The following is a 15,963-nucleotide window of genomic DNA, read 5'->3' as shown; positions in this document are numbered from 1 at the left end:
AAAATATATAATTGTCCTTAAGCTAATACTGAGTCTGGAAAATAAGCAAGGGGAATTTGCCTGCTCATTAATAAACATCAGTTTGACCTAACTGATATTACTGAACTTAGTGGCAGGATTTCTCTGATCAGACAGTTTAAATCACTCGTTGTAACTAAGCTAGCAGGTAGTTGTCTCAAAATAGCAGAAATGGCAAAAAAAAAGAAAAAAATGGCCTCTCCTCTTTCTGTCACTGATAAGGGAAACAATTGATCTCAAATGTTTTTGAACCACGGGATAAATATCTACTTAAAACATCTCTCTGTAATGTATAGAGAATGTGACTTAGTCTGAATCATGTATTCTGGATTTCTCACAGCAAGAGTGGGACTTTCTGAAAATTACATACAACTGTTTCCTAGACCAAAAATCAACATGGAAATTATACATTAGCCTTGCCAGCTAACAGAGGTACCATTCCTAGAGTTAAATATTATTGCTTACATCTGTTATTAAAATTAGACATGTTAAAATCAGGAGTTTTCAAAAACTTGGCAAGAAGCTCTCTTGACCATTATTGTCAATTTTCAATTAGTCCTAAAGCAGAAGGAAAACTGTAAAGATCTGGAAGAAAGTGAAGGTGATATGAGTATTTGAATAGGATATATGGAATTACACAGATAACTGTGGGCTTTTCTACTTGATTCCAATCTCAGATCACATAATCAGATTGATGATATATTTCACAAAGGATTAAAGTAATATAATTAAGATTTATGGAAACAGATTTTGTCAAAGAATAATACTGCTTTTGATGAAATTGCAAGTTTTAGAATAACAGTAATTGTACTGATACAGAATACTTAGACTTTTAAGGCCTTTGACCATAACATATCTTGACAAACAGCTGAAGTATAAATAGAAATAACTAGACAGTGATGAACCAAAGGCTGTAATGTAGACCTACACTGTGATAATTTTTAGCTCAAGACTGACTGTTCTTTAAAATGTCTTTCTAGCTCAAATAAGACTAGTGACCAGGGGCAGAGAAGTGCAGGATATCGGGCTAGATCACAGTGCTTCCTTCCAGCTATAAAACCCTCTTCATGTGGGTAACCTGACTATCAAGCGAAGACAGACCAAAGTGTTTTGCAGCACCTAAGGTGCAGCAAAAGCTGGTACTTCTGGCTGGGGTCTTTCTTCATGGCCCAGGTCCACTACTCCAGTCAGTAGTTATGTGGGATCCTCCTACTAATACACTAGGATGAGGGCAGTGTCAAGACCTTTACTTCTCCTGAGTGTGGCTGCACTACCATTCAGTGGGTACCTGTGTGGACGTCTGGGTCGGATGCAGTGCTCCCTCCTTTCCCGTCCCAGGAAGTCTTCTGCCAAGGTGGCCATGGAATGATGCCATGGAGTTATATGGGATGCCTCTCAGACTTAACTGTCTTAGCCTGTTGCTAAATGTAGGCAGATATCTATACCCTGCTTGTCTTAGTTCATATTTTCAATGAGGATGAGGATGAGCAAGTTATGTTAAATTCTAAATTATATTTACAGGTTTGATGCATCACTCAGCTCCTGGTGTGGACCTGGTCCTAGCCTCATGTCCGTAATATCTCTATCTTTATCTCATTTGGCTTGTGTGAGACTGTATACATGACATTAAAAATTACATTTTTCCACTTAAATCTCTCTCCTCGGTACAGAAAGGAACCCAACTTAACTGAAAGAGTGTAGACCGAGTGCATAGGTTTGACATTTCAGGAATAGGCTTTTTCACTGAGCACATTTGAGAGAGGAAATATTTACAGACCACCAGTAAGTACCCGGTACGTAGCATGGAGCAGCACAAGGCTATTTTTAGACGTTCGTCTTTGAGTTTTGAAATGCACTCAAAGGCACGCTGTGTCGGAAATAAGTTATAAGAAATCCAGACTTGCTATAAATATTCCTTATGGGATGTGTCTCTGCAAGACATATCATCAAATGGTTTTCTTATCTTCTAGGCTTTGAACTACTGTAGATTGTAGTAATTAGTGCTGGGAAAGACCTATTGGGTTACCTAAATTGCTACATGAGATTGTTCCCTTTCCTAATGTTTTGCCTCACACAGTTTATATATCCTTGGAGGGGGGTGGAAATCCCCTGGGATACTATTTAACAACCAGTTCGCACAGTCAGAAATTTTTCTGGTGACATTTAGCCCAAATATGTCTTTTCTTATCTCATCGCATTATACTCTTGTCATTATACTCTTTAGTGCCATGTGAAATAATTCCTCCTTAGGGTCCTATACACTCTACACTGCAAGTGTAGACTGTTAGATTCATCCTATGATAAACTACAGAAGTTTTCTTTATTCACCTTTAATCATTTTTTGTTTATTTATTTCCTTAATCACCTCCAATTTGTCTACATCTCACATGGAACTAGGTAGCCAGAACTAAAAACAGTACTGCAGCTGCAGTCACAGCTGAGAAGCATAAAATTGCAATTATTACCTTGCAAATGAAAGATGTCATCTGCCACAAGGGAAGGAAAAGGATCATAGGTTAGTGAAACAGGTTGCCTATTTGGGAGAAAAATCATCACTGTTTTCATAGCTGGATACACTAGATTTGGAAAACAAGCCAAGCTCATCTTGACAAGATGTTGAACAAGAGCTGCCCAAGAGCAATTCTCTGATGAGGAGCACTTAACTCTGAATGGTGTATTGCCATCTAACTTTAAAAGCCAAATGTCCTCTCCACACGAGCTGTCTAGGCTGCCTCTATTGACACCCAAGAGAAAATAATTCCAGAGTGCAGTTCATTCCACAACAACTGCAGCATCTAACATGGGTGGGATGGATTGCCCTCTGGAGACGCTTCCTCTCCTCTGACTTAAAGATGGCCTTCCTTAGGCTACTGGCATAATTTTTAGGTGGCTAAAATTAGCTGAGGTTAATCTTGTTTACTTGTTTCCAAGCTAGTCATAACTGACCTCTCCTGGTTCTAATACAACTCCTCTTCACATTTCAGAGCAGAGGCCCCTGTCAGACAGTCCCATGTGCTGGCTGTGATGGCTAAACAGCCCTCCTCTATGCCCTGGATGCCTATGTTCATTCCCCTTAGCACCACTGATTCATGGGTGTTACGTGGACTTACAGAAATTCTACTAGCAAAGGCTTATTTGATTTGGTTTAATTAAGGCAGATCTGCTCATTAAAATAGTCCCAGTCCCTGCCTGGTTTTCCTTTTTCTTTGTCTCCCTAAGCTGGGGAGATACACCTGCCTTAGGTGTGCCCACAGGGCGTACATCCATTGCAGGATGGTCTTGCCAAGAACACCACCTTCATCCCTTCCTCTCCCTGAGGAAAGTTTTAGCTGCGTAGGCTCTGTCTGCGCTGCCAGACGGACCGTAGCTAGAACATAGTCTGAAATATGATGCGGTCCCTCACTTATGAGCCACACTGCTAACTTCAGGGTGCCTTCATGCTGGGTGCAACATGACCAGGCATCAAACTAAGTCTGAGCTCAAGCATCTCATTAGAAATCCTACCAATTCTTGCTGTGCAACAGGACTAGGAAAGGCCCTTCCCAGCATTAGCCAAGCAACATCATTGCAAAGGCTGATGGGCAGATAGTGAAAAGTTTGACCAAACACTGTGCCCAGCTCATCTGCTCTGCAGATGTGGGCTCTCACTGCGGGGAGAACCTTCTCCTTTGCTGTGTGCATTGAACACGGGCTTCTCTTTAAATAAGCTGGACATGAGGTGAGTATGATCTCCAACGAGAGCTGAAAAGCAGTCTATTAATACCCACAATGACCTTCTAACTATACAGTAACTTCATGGTCACATACAGCACTTACAAAATGTTATAGCTCACTATTCTTAGATGAGTACATGGCGGATTCAAAACCACCAGACAGAGCAGTGAAACCTACAGCAGAATCTAACCCCAGCAGATAGACACAGGCTAGCATGAAAACAAAACCAGTGGTGATGAATGTGATCCAGTTTTGCATAACACTGAAGGTTCTCTTTTTCAGGAAATTCCTGAAGTTCTCAGGGATTGCAGTTGCAGTGGATGTTTTACTTTTAAGGCGTTAGTTTGGGATTACTTTGCTGTATGGATATGATTAACCAAATGGTGAAGATGCGAGAATCTCAGTCTTGTTGGGGCAAATACAGATACCTGCTTTATTTCAACAAGTTTCACTATTGTGAAATTAAAGGGGCACTGTTAGTTTAAATATCACTTGTCAGAAATGTTTTCAGTCATAAGAATAGCAGTAATTCTCAAGATCTGTATAGCTAAGAGCATATATAATATATGTATCTGTGAATTTTGAACCAAGGTGAATTCAAAATGTTCTTCCTCATTTTCTTCTTTCTATGCATCTCATAGTTTGATCAAAACTTTCTACATAATATACTCTATTTCAGGCACGTATTTAGAGAATCCCATGCCCTCTCTGACAGATACAGATAATCCCAACAAGCCTTTCAATTGAGAAATTCTGGGGAGAAAAAAAAAAACCCTACAAAATTATTGCTAAACATACTGTATTTTCAGCCCAATATTACCTCTTGTATTTCACATATAATAGTAGATTACTTTTCCAATAATTTTAGAAACTTTCTGTAAAGCCTGAGTTGTCTCAGGCAAAGGTCTTTATTTGCACAGTTATGTCTGCAGGTGGAACGGTGCAGCAGAAACCTTCCCCTGTTAGGATAGATTGCAACTAGATGCTCAGATATCCATATTCACCCAGGACACACTGAGTGGGATTCACTGCATGTAACTGTAGGCATCAAAAAGTTAGATTTAACCTCTCCTAATAGACAATGGGAGGAAATGAGTGCTTCTAAGGAATGATTGTCTGGCCTATCTTATATCCTATTTTGGGATGTAATAAATCACCCTCTGCGGTAGCCCCTAAAGACCTGCAAAAGGAACCTAGAGTTGTCATGCCTAGCTTTTAGTTGTCTTTATTTGGGCAGAGGAATCCTCTCGAAGGCTAGAGTCCACCCTGCTCCACTGCATCACACTCGCTGATGACAAGATTTTTACCAACACAGGAAGGACACTGTATACATCAGCTGTCAGTTTTCCCACTTGGCAATCTTTTTCATAAACCAAGCAACTCAGATTCTCAGTCCTTGCATACTTCCTTTAAAAGCTGATGGTAAAAGCGTCTTGACTCTGGGAACTAGGAATAAGTGCCTTGCCCACCACCCTTGCATCCAGAGTCTTGGAAAACCTGGGAAAAAGAGTTCATTCCCTGCGGGTGGTATCATTGTATAGTGCAACATCTCTGAAGCAAATGTCTGACCTTCTCCTTCCCGTCATCACAGCACCCAGTCATGGGACAGTCGCCGCTGTATTTATCATCATAACACTGCATTCGGATAGAACACGCTCTGACACTCATCGCACAGATTGGGAACCGAGGCAGCAGAGCCTTCCTGAAGTCCTGCAGCGAAGTAGGGGCAGAGATGGGGATAGGACTTGCTTCTCCAAGGGGCCAGTCTGCATCCCCCTTGTCTTCTAAACAGACTGCTTTCAAAGGGGTAGAGACTGTCTTCACCTTTAACTTCTTCCTCCTGCAGTTAGAAAGAGCTTTGGGAAGCAGGGCATCTGTGAGCAGGGGTCTCCGTCCCAGGGAAGGAAGAGGGAGCCTGCTGGATAGCTGCCATTGCAGTGAGGAACTCCAAGGCCTTTTCTGCTGCATTACATCAGCAGTGAGCAATGGGAGGACTCATTTGAGCCAACTGTGGGGTGTCATGCTTCCTTCCAGACTCAGCGGCCTCTGAAATCACTCCATTGTCTGTGGCGGAATCTGGCGCAGGCCCATAATGCCAGGTTACTTCACTTCCCTGCAGAATAAAAGATTTCTTCAACCATGAGAAATTATCTCCTGACAGTGCCATTCATTAGGGCTCCCACCTGTAGACTGTTTCATTTTCAGCTTACTCCCAAGGTGCTGAAAAGTCAGCGTGTGTGTTATCACTTGACAATATAGTATGGATAATACCTCTTCACCCTTAACGTATGTTGTCACTTATTGCTCTTTGCCTCAACAATGGCTCACAGTAACACTGAGATCTTGGACTTCACTCTTTTTTTAAAAAAGCTTGTGCAGCCCAATTTCACCAGAGCTCTTGTTTCTTAAAAATGACACACACAGGGGAAAAAAACCCCAGCTATAATTGGTATTTTTTCCCTCTTTTGAATTAGAAAGTTAAAACGCTAGTTTTTGTTTATAGCTGCTGGAGAGAACTGGGGAGTGGTTCATTTTTTCTTAAGGCAGGCATTAAGACAGGCCAGGCGAACCGTCTTTTCTGAGCTTATGGCTAAAAATAATAAAAATCTAGCAGTTTTTATGGCAACCAAATGTCTTGTAACTAGATTTCAAACTAAACATTCTTCTCCACTCCTTTTGACATGAAAGGAATTTTGCCCAACACTTTCTTTAAGGTTTCATTCTCAGGAGGAGTCCTGTAGACACCCAGCCTCGTGGCTCCTATTTATCTATCCGTGCTGTATGTAGAGGCACATAATGTCTTCTAAACTTCGTATAACTTTGTATAACCGAAGTGCCGTGGACTGGTAGCTATGGACCAGCTCCCCATGGTGGCAGTTGCTGTACAAACAGAACACAAAAAGATGAACCTTTCCCCTAATCCCAAGGAGAGAGACAGCAGTCAGTCACAGGAAGACAGAGACGCCCCAGGGAACCATGAGAAGCATGGTGGGATGTCTCTAACTATGGACATTTATACAGACACTTTTTTTGGATAGGGTGCCTTCATCTTTTCCAGCACTGACTTTCAGCTGCTGCTCCAGACGGGGAAGGTCTGTACGATGCATAGCCCAGGGCATCCCAAACCCCTACAGTTAAGTGAGGTGAATCCCACTGTGTGTATCTTAGCAGTGTCTTCTACCTCTGTCCCCCTGTCTGCTGTGAACATTTCTATCAGTGTCATATCATCTAGGATTGCGTCTATTTGAATTTGTGTCTGGAGATCAGTCCTTCTTTAGTCAGTCAGAATTTATTCACAGTCACTGTAAATAAAAAATTGGGGGAAAATATACAAAGAAGGAAACAGTTATACTAGTATTTATTCCTTCTTCCCGCTGAGACTCTTGATAACGGTGTGATACAGGAAGGCTGATACATTTGAGAGAAAGCAGGAAAGGGACATATAGAGAGTTGTTCAATGGAGGGTTTGCGGTCACCTAGAAGGGACTGCTGGGCAATCTCTACTTTGTCAGAAGAGTAAAAGTGATCAAGAGGCCTCGTTTGGTGTAGTGACCTGCTACAGTCAGGAAGACCTGTGAGAGGAAAGCTGGGAAGGCGCTGGAGCACACACACGGCAGTTGTGACAGAAGAGGCGGTATGCCCGTGGAAAGCAAGAGCCCACCTGGACCACTGCTGCAGCCCTCACTCCCACTACGTAACCAAACCTCACAACGCTGTCACCCCCTACAAGGCATGGGCCAACTCCTCCATCCGTGCGAAACAGCAGAGGTGTGCAGGGCAAAGCTTCCTGAGCGGCGGGACTGCGTATCTCATCAGGAGGCGAGTAGACACAGAGTCCAGATACGGAAGGGATCTGTGATTAGTATGGTATTGCTGGCGGAGTCTTACTCGTTAGCTGCCTGACGATGCTCCGGGTATCTTCCTCGCTGTTGCACGATCATTGCCTGGCGGCCCAAGAGCAGCTGAACTGGTGTCACCAGCCCGAGGTTCCCCCTGGCACCAGTTGTATTCTCTAGCTGCATTTCTGCTGCAGATGTCTGCCCTCTAGCCCTGGGGTCTTCTCCCTCACTTTGTAATTCTCCTCTAATCATTCATAGTTGAGAAAGACTTGTCTGAGTACTTAATGATTTTTGTAGCACTTGCTTTTTCCAACCATCTGTTAAAACCTTTCCACAGACCCAGATGGGGCTGGTGCTAGGCCCAAGTAAATGCAAATTAGAAAAATCATGTCTAAGAACGTAAGCTTCCGCAACATCTCAGCTCCTCACGTAGGGTCTGTGCGTGGGGCAGAGCTTTCGCCGTGCTTCAAGCTCTCCTGGTCCTCTGTAAGAGCAGCAGCAAGGTGAAGAGATCAGCAGAAGGTAGCAAATAAATTGATTCCTGTGAAATTTATATTTCCTTTCTGGGGTAATGGCGATCAGCTGGGAATTTTGGCAAAACCTTTTGTGGATTTTTTCTCGTGGAGTTAAAACACATCGCAGGATTTTGGCCTGCCTGGCTCGGGTTTCCTCTTTTCTTGCCAGATATCATTATAAGGATTCACGAAGGATGAGTAATTAAAACCCGTGCAAAGAATGTCTCTGACAATTAAATTCAAATGTCTGCCTGATGAGGCAACATAGGTGACAGACCGCAGAGCTCCTGGAGCATCGCCTGTGCCCTGCGATGGCCGGAGGGACCCCGGGGCTCACCCCGCGCCTGGGGACCCTCCGAGAAGGGCCCCGCCACGCTGGGGGCCGCACGCTGGGGACGAAGAGCCTGGGGCCCTCCAGGCCGCGGAGGTGCCGCCAGTGCACCCCGAACCCCCCCCCGGGGCAGCCTGAGGGGCTGGCGGCCCCTGCGCTGCCCGCAGTGCCGGGACACCGCGGATAAAAACAGGGATGAGGAAAAAAAATACGGTTTTCCTCAGGAAGTAAGTGAAAGCAGCAGCGTAAGAGGGGGGAGAAGGGGGTGACGGCCGAGAGGGCGCACTGGGGCGGCGGCCCGCGGGGGCAGGCCTGCGCGGAGGGACGGCCGCGGCCTCCCCCAGGCCGGGCAGCACGGCCCCGCAGCCACGGGCGGGCGGAGGGCGGCTGCGCGGCCCGGAGCGGAGCGGAGCGGGGCCGGGCGGAGCGGGGCTCGGCGGCGGCGGGAGCCACCTGCGGGAGGCGCCGCTCCGCCCCGCCCCGCCCCGCCCCGCTCGGAGCGCGCCTCTGAGGGCAGGCGGCCGGCGGGGGGAGCGGGGAGGCGCCCCCGAGCCCCGCGGAGGCGGCGGGAGTGATGGGACCGGCCCCGCCACCTGCCTGACGGCGCCCGGAGACGCCGCCGCCGCCGCCGCGGGGAGCTGGTAGGTAGCGGGTCCCGCCGGCCGGGAGGGTGCCGCGGGGTGCGGGTCGCTCCGGGGGGCGGGTGGCGAGCGCCGTCCTCGCCCCTCGCAGCCCCGGGGCCCAGCGCCTCACCTGCCGGCGGGCGCGGAGCCGAGGGGAGCCCGGCGCGGCGGGGCACCGGCCGTGCCCCCCGGGCGCTGCCGCCAAGCCGGGCTGCGGCAGCCGCTGTCCCGGCTCGGGGCGAGCCCTCCGCGCAGGGCTTCATTTTCGCCCCCGCCGGCACCGGGGGGAGCGCCCCGGGCAGACAGAAGGGGGTAAGGCGGCTGCGAGCCCCGCCGCTCGCTGCTGTCCCTGACCAACTTGGAAGGGGCGCCTTGTGAGGAAACGGCTGATAAAAATTTGGCCGCCGCTGCCTTTCAGCCTTGCGAGGCGTCAGAAGCAGCTCTGGGCTGAGCCGCTGCCGTCCCGTAGTTTGGCTCAGCACCGTGGCTGCCAGCATCAGCGTTTCGGGGCTCCGAGGGAGGCGGTGGCCGGGGCCGGCGGCGGCTGCTCGCCTCCCGCTCGCCTCCCGCTCGCCTCCCGCTCGCCTCCCGCTCGCCTCGGCCCGGCGCTGGGCAGCGCCCAGGTGGGTCGGCAGCCCCGGCGCTGCCCGTCCGTGCTCACAGCTTTGCCGTTGTCTTCAAGTTGAGCATCGCTGCCCGCCTGTAGCACCGCTTGCTCTTGCACAGCGAGGCCGCAGCTGCTTTGCGTGCAGGGAGAGAGGAGGAGGAACGGGAAGAGGGCGAAAGGAGGCAGGAAAATTATTCTATAGGAATTGGGCTAGGTGGTGAACGCATAATGTGATCCCTTTCCTCTGTGCGTGTGTGTCAGTGGCACACGTGTCGGAATACCCGCTGTGCCCGTTGTGTATGTTAACAGACACCCTTGGCCTGCCGGTGTCAAAGTTTGTTTCAGGTTTTCTGAGACATCTCTTCTTCCAGCCCTCAGTCTAGCGGGTAAGGCGCCGTAACTCCCACACCACCCTCAGCATCGCAGGCAGGCTAATAGAGATGTTCGATTTTAATGGCAGTAAGGCTTCTGTGATTCCTAAAGTGCGACTCAATCATTTTTTCCTGTGTTTTAACAAGTTCTGTGACTAAGAAAAGCAGCCGAGGTATTTTGGCACGGCAGTGACAGTGATTTAGTTCCCCTTTATAATTTGGTTTGAGGCAGGTTTTTCTCTCTTGGTTTTCTTTCTTCTCTTCCCCCCCGCCCCCATGTTTTTTTGCCATTCTGGCTTCCAGCACTGTGGAAAAACTTTCTTCATTTCAAAATGTAATGGAGACTGTTCACTTCGTGGGCTTTCATACTGTATGTTCCAAGATTTATTGTTATTTAACCGTCTATTACAAGAACCAACCCCAAAGTAGTGAACTCTTCCAGAAAAATTACTTGCTTATTAGAAAATGATTCATGTCTGTCCTGAACAAGGCAGTTCTCTTTCACCAACATCTATCTCAAGGGGTGAATGCCCGTAGCAGGCAGGGAAATGTGTCTGTAAAGTGTTTTAGCGGCGTGGGGAGCCCCGGGGTAGCTGTCACTGTTTCCATTCTCTAAATTTTAATGCCATTAGCAAGTGTGATTATGTACAAACCGCTTTCTAGGGGGTTCCTAGGCTGGATATCAGAGCAGGGCTTTGTACTGACTCAAAGGGTGGATTGAGTTTATGACACAGTTTAAATAGAAGCAGAAGAGCAGTACTACAGTAGAGCAGCACATCGTAATTCATTCAGTATCGTTTTGTGATAGCCGTTCAGGGAAGTCCTCGCTTCTTACCAGTCTGTTCTGTTCGAGAACATCTTTCAGGGTCACCCGCGAATAAGTAGCTGAACGTAGAGAGCGTTAACCCTGGGTTTTTTCAGCTTTTTGGGTTTGTTTTAAACAAAAAGGAAAAGAGAAAGGAAAAGAAAAAAAGAGGCTAACTGGTAGGTCTTTCTTTAAATTTAGACTACTTTTAAAGTTTCTTCATTTTTCTGCTTAACCGTTTTATTTTTTAAAGAGGAAGGATCTACACAGAAGGAGGTACTATGCACTAATTTGGCATGTTGTTATAAATAAGACAGATTTATTGTATTCATTGCAGTTCAGAACTGATTTAGTACCAGTTATGTCTCCAGATAAGACATAATTACAAAGGCTTCAGTAAGTGCCTTGGTTTGCGAGCACTGTTTAGCTTCTATGGTCAGGTATAAACTCACAACTGTATTTTATTGTTAGGTTTTAATAACATTTTAAATAATAGAAAAGTTCTGTAACTGACAAAAATGCTTTTTTATCCCATAAATACGCAATGTGATCATAGCACAGAGGCAGCAGGGGAGGGGTGCGGGAAGGCTTGCTCAGAGACATGAGGTGGAGTAAGTACTGCTTTACAGAGCACAGCACAGACACAGATACGATCTTCTGAAGCTTTTTTGGGGACCGACTTGAGTCACAGCTCCTGTCTTGTTCTCTTCATTGGGCGGCTGCCCTCTACTGTCTAAAGCTGCCTTGGAAAGTGTTGGTGTTGCTGCAGTGGTGATGGTAGGGAGATGAGGGAGGGCAGGTTGCAGGGAGAGGTGATTTCTCAGCCACGGTGATGCTCTCGGGGGAAGCAGAGAAGCTGTTGGGCATGCAGTCCCTTCATCAGGTTGCTGCATTGACAGGCACGAGGGAATCTTGCTGCTTGTACAAATAACAAGACACTTCTAATTGTCCCCTGCCAGCTAAATAAACCACTCAAAGGCCCGCATTGACTCAATTAGCATGCATGATTTTTAGATCCAAGAAGTGGCATCAGTGGTGCAATTTAGACAGAGATTCCATTTATCAGGAAAACTTCAAATGGAATTTGTGGGAATAACTTTGGTGTGAAGCAGATGAGAGTAGACTGCTTATAAATATGTGCTCTTAATAATGGGATCTGCTACCTGACGCACAGCAAACTGTGATTTAGTCCGTTCTCAGCTTCTAACTGGGAGACCCATAAATGTTTCTGTGTACAGCCCTCACTGGCACAAGTAGGACAGTTAACATTTGACTTATGCTAGCATGTCTTGTCTTTGTGGGGATGGAGTGGTATCATTTGTCCCTGTTACCTTCTTTCTCTATGTTTTCCTAATCACTGTTACACAATGAGTATATTTGATATACAGCACATGTTCCCCGGGCCATCCTTACACCAACGTGAGACTATTTCATTTGATAGCTTGCAAAACCCACCCACATCAAATATTAATCTCTGCCATGGAAGGAGCCAGAGGAGCTGATGGTTTTCCTTGAATACATAAGTAAATATTTTCAAATTTTGGGACATCCAAATTATGCAGTTCTGCTTCATGTTTAAAATGACCTGTATTTTCCAGGATGACTTGCCTGTTAGGTATAAACCAACACATTCTATAGAGCTTAGCCCTTCTAGAAAAAAATACAACCCTTTAAAGATGTCCTGTTTGTTAATGAAAGAATTAGCAACAGAATGTCTGGTCGCTTCTGGAGGAGTCAATACCTGCCTCTGTGGGCATCAGTGGCATCAGCTCTGTTCATCTACATCTGTTTTTTGGAATGGAAATATTTTGATATCCTGCATGAGTCAATTGATATTTTGAACATTATGTGCTTTAATTATAGCCTCCATTCCCAAAGAGGATGCTACCAACAATGGAAGAACCCAGGCCCAATATTTGAGTTGGACACCTTCGGACTTTAGCAGTCTGTAGCTTCTGAAGTCTTTCTTAGTGCAGCTTAGGGATGGAGTATTCCTACAAAAAGCATTGGAGAGAAGGATTTTTCTTTTTTATTCTTAGATATCTGTGGTCATCTCCTGCGTGATTTGCTTTAGTTTACTTGTTCGAGGTATTTCAGGAATGATCCTGCAGTTGTGATCAGTGTATCCTCAGCAGGGTTTTAAATATGTGTAAGCTCAACATAATTGTGAAGTTTTGTTTGAATAATCTTTGTATGAGGGAGATCCTGCCTGCCTTCCCACCCAGGGTGCAATGCCTCCTGCAGCGATTCGGCTGTACGGCTAATTTTCAAATAAACTAAAATTACACATTTTCTTGACACAGTACTAGTGCACGCTGTTCTCTGCAGTCTGAGGCACTCTGCCTGTGGTTCATAAACACGTTTACAGTCCCATTGGCCTCCCTGTGCTCAGAGGGGGTTGGTTTGGATTTCTAAATAATGGAGTTTATAAAGGAATAAGCCAGTATGTTAACTGAAAATTCCCTCAGGAATTGTAAACTTACTTCATTAGCTGCCCTTTGTGTAATCATATCACCCTTTCTCATGTAAGCCTAGGGGAGAGTGAATGCTACGTGGAGCAGAAACCTTCCTCTGGTGTGAGCTGCAAGGGGAAACGAGTCTCCTGTGCGGTCACGTTCTGCAACCCAGCTCCTGTTCACCTGCCTGTTCCTAGCATCAGCTTGATGTCTCTGGCTAAGACAGCAAACTGTGTGGGGTGATTTAAAGACCTCTCTCAGTGGAGTCAGAGAATAGGTGGGAGGTTTCAGAGAATGCTGTAATCTAGCTGAAGTGAGACACATTTACTCTTTGCAGGAGCTGTGGTTTCTGAATGTGGGAATTTACAGAGTCTGAATTTTGTTTACACCATGTGAAGACAAATACCGTAACTCCCCACTGATGTCAGCTGGGAGTTGGTGGCTCAGCACATCTAAGGGTTAAATGCCCTGTGTTTCAGTGTTAACCTGGGACGCTTGTTTCAGGATACATGTTAAAGGTGTTAGTTTAATGCTGAGAAGCCTGAAGAACTTCATGATAGTTGGCTCCATTCAAATTGCTTCACCCTTATTATATTATACTTATTATATTATAGAATCATAGAATGGTTTGGGTTGGAAGGGACCTTTAGAGGTCATCTAGCCCAAACCCCCTGCAGTGAACAGGGACAGCTTTAACCAGATCAGGTTGCTCAGAGCCCCAGCCAACCTGACCTTGAATGTTGCCAGGTATGGGGCCTCTACCACCTCTCTGGGCAACCTGTTCCAGTGCTTGACCACCCTCATTGTAAAAAAAATTCCTTCCTTATATCCAGTATAAATCTATTTTTCTTTAGTTTAAAACCATTACTCCTTGATTATACTTGGTTAGCAAGCCATTGCTTAGCAAGGTAGATTAACCTTGCAACATGTTTGGATGAGTAACTGGACTTCCTTTTGCTTTCCACAGACCGGCATTCAGAATGGCAGGCTTGTCCACTTTAATCCTCCTTTTGTGTGCTGCTAAAGATGTGATGCCGTCCAGTTCTCACTGGAAGCCAACCTGGCCGTCTTACAGAGTGCCAGTTATCCTGCCACAGTCTACCCTTAACTTGGACAAACCGCAGTTTGATGCTGAAGCCAGGCTGGAAGTGGTATCTCCCTGTGGCCCAGCATGCCACAAAAGTTCTCCGCTGCCAACTTATGAAGAAGTGAAGAACTACCTGTCCTATGAAACCTTGTACGCTAACGGTAGCCTCACTGAAACTGAAGTAGGCATATATATTCTGAGCAACAGCGGTGATGGGTCTCAAGGCAAATCTCGAACTAAGAGGCAGATCTATGGCTATGACAGCAGGTTTAGCATTTTTGGGAAAGACTTCTTGTTGAATTACCCATTCTCCACATCGGTGAAGCTATCTACAGGTTGCACGGGGACGCTAGTGGCTGAAAAGCATGTTCTTACTGCTGCTCATTGTATCCATGATGGCAAGAGTTATGTCAAAGGAGCTCAGAAACTGCGGGTGGGGTTCCTAAAGCCCAAACTGAAAGATGGCAGCAAAGGGGCCAATATCACCAACTCAGCAATGCCTGAGAAAATGAAATTCCAGTGGATCCGAGTGAAACGGACACATGTCCCCAAAGGATGGATCAAAGGCAATGCCAATGACATTGGCATGGATTATGACTATGCCCTGCTCGAGCTCAAGAAGCCTCATAAAAGAAAGTTTATGAAGATAGGTGTGAGCCCACCAGCAAGACACTTGCCTGGAGGGAGGATTCACTTCTCTGGTTATGACAATGATCGTCCGGGAAACCTGGTTTACCGTTTCTGTGATGTCAAAGATGAAACATATGACCTGTTGTACCAGCAGTGCGATGCCCAGCCAGGTGCGAGTGGATCTGGGGTGTACGTGAGGATGTGGAAGAGGCAGAATCACAAATGGGAGCGTAAAATTATTGGAATATTTTCTGGCCACCAGTGGGTGGATATGAATGGCACCCCACAGGATTTCAATGTAGCTGTTCGCATCACACCCCTCAAATACGCACAGATCTGTTACTGGATCAAAGGCAACTACCTTGACTGCAGGGAAGGATAAAGACAATGAAAATTCTGGAAGGCACTTAATGACTGGTTTTAATAACTCCTGTGAGGAAAGGCTAGACTTCTGCTGCAAAAGTGTGTGATACGATTTGGTAACATTGGGATGCGATATATAGCTTTTCAAGTAAGCCACCTTGTTCTCAGGATGGGCTGTGTGGTGCTATCATTACAGCTCAGAACTGGGGAGAAAGGAACATCTGCTGGGTGGGGAAGGAGCAGGTGGACTTGCTGAATTTGCAGCTGAGCAACTGAAGATTAATTAGGGGCGGATCAGTAAACAGTACGAAATCGGAACCGTCTCCAAAGAATCTTATAAAAGGGACGCTGTTGACTATCTCATGCCTACAGTGTTTGTTTTAATAAATCCTAGGATTAGTAGAAATGCTTTGATCTGAACTGTTAAAAGAAAATATTTCTATGCTGTTGGGGGCTGAAGAGGGGCATTTAATGGTGTTTGCAACCCAAACATTACAGCTTTGTGTTCCTGCATGAGAAAGGGAGTGTGAAAAGGACAAGGCATGCGCTGTGGGAGATGAATGCCACACAAATAGCGTGAAGGGTAAATAACTGCATAACACTT

The 15,963-nt window shown here is 46.1% G+C and overlaps 1 protein-coding gene across 1 annotated transcript; it reads left to right on the top strand.

Moving 5' to 3' along the window:
* The first annotated feature begins 11,350 nt into the window (after positions 1–11,350).
* PRSS23 (serine protease 23) lies at positions 11,351–15,378 on the top strand. The gene is made up of 2 exons (XM_009486098.2): positions 11,351–11,434; positions 14,247–15,378. Exon 2 carries the CDS (start codon positions 14,260–14,262, stop codon positions 15,376–15,378), a length of 1,119 nt encoding a protein of 372 aa, XP_009484373.1. The 5' UTR covers positions 11,351–11,434; positions 14,247–14,259.
* Positions 15,379–15,963: the final 585 nt, after the last annotated feature.

The sequence above is a fragment of the Pelecanus crispus genome, chromosome 1, assembly GCF_030463565.1.
Source record: "Pelecanus crispus isolate bPelCri1 chromosome 1, bPelCri1.pri, whole genome shotgun sequence".
NCBI classification, from domain to species: Eukaryota; Metazoa; Chordata; class Aves; order Pelecaniformes; family Pelecanidae; genus Pelecanus; species Pelecanus crispus.
Note: the sequence above shows the minus strand (reverse complement) of the source record. Positions and strands in the feature narration are given on the sequence as shown.

Excerpts from the sequence above, each read along its gene's own strand:
- PRSS23 (XM_009486098.2), top strand. The coding sequence starts at position 14,260 with ATGGCAGGCTTGTCCACTTTAATCCTCCTTTTGTGTGCTGCTAAAGAT.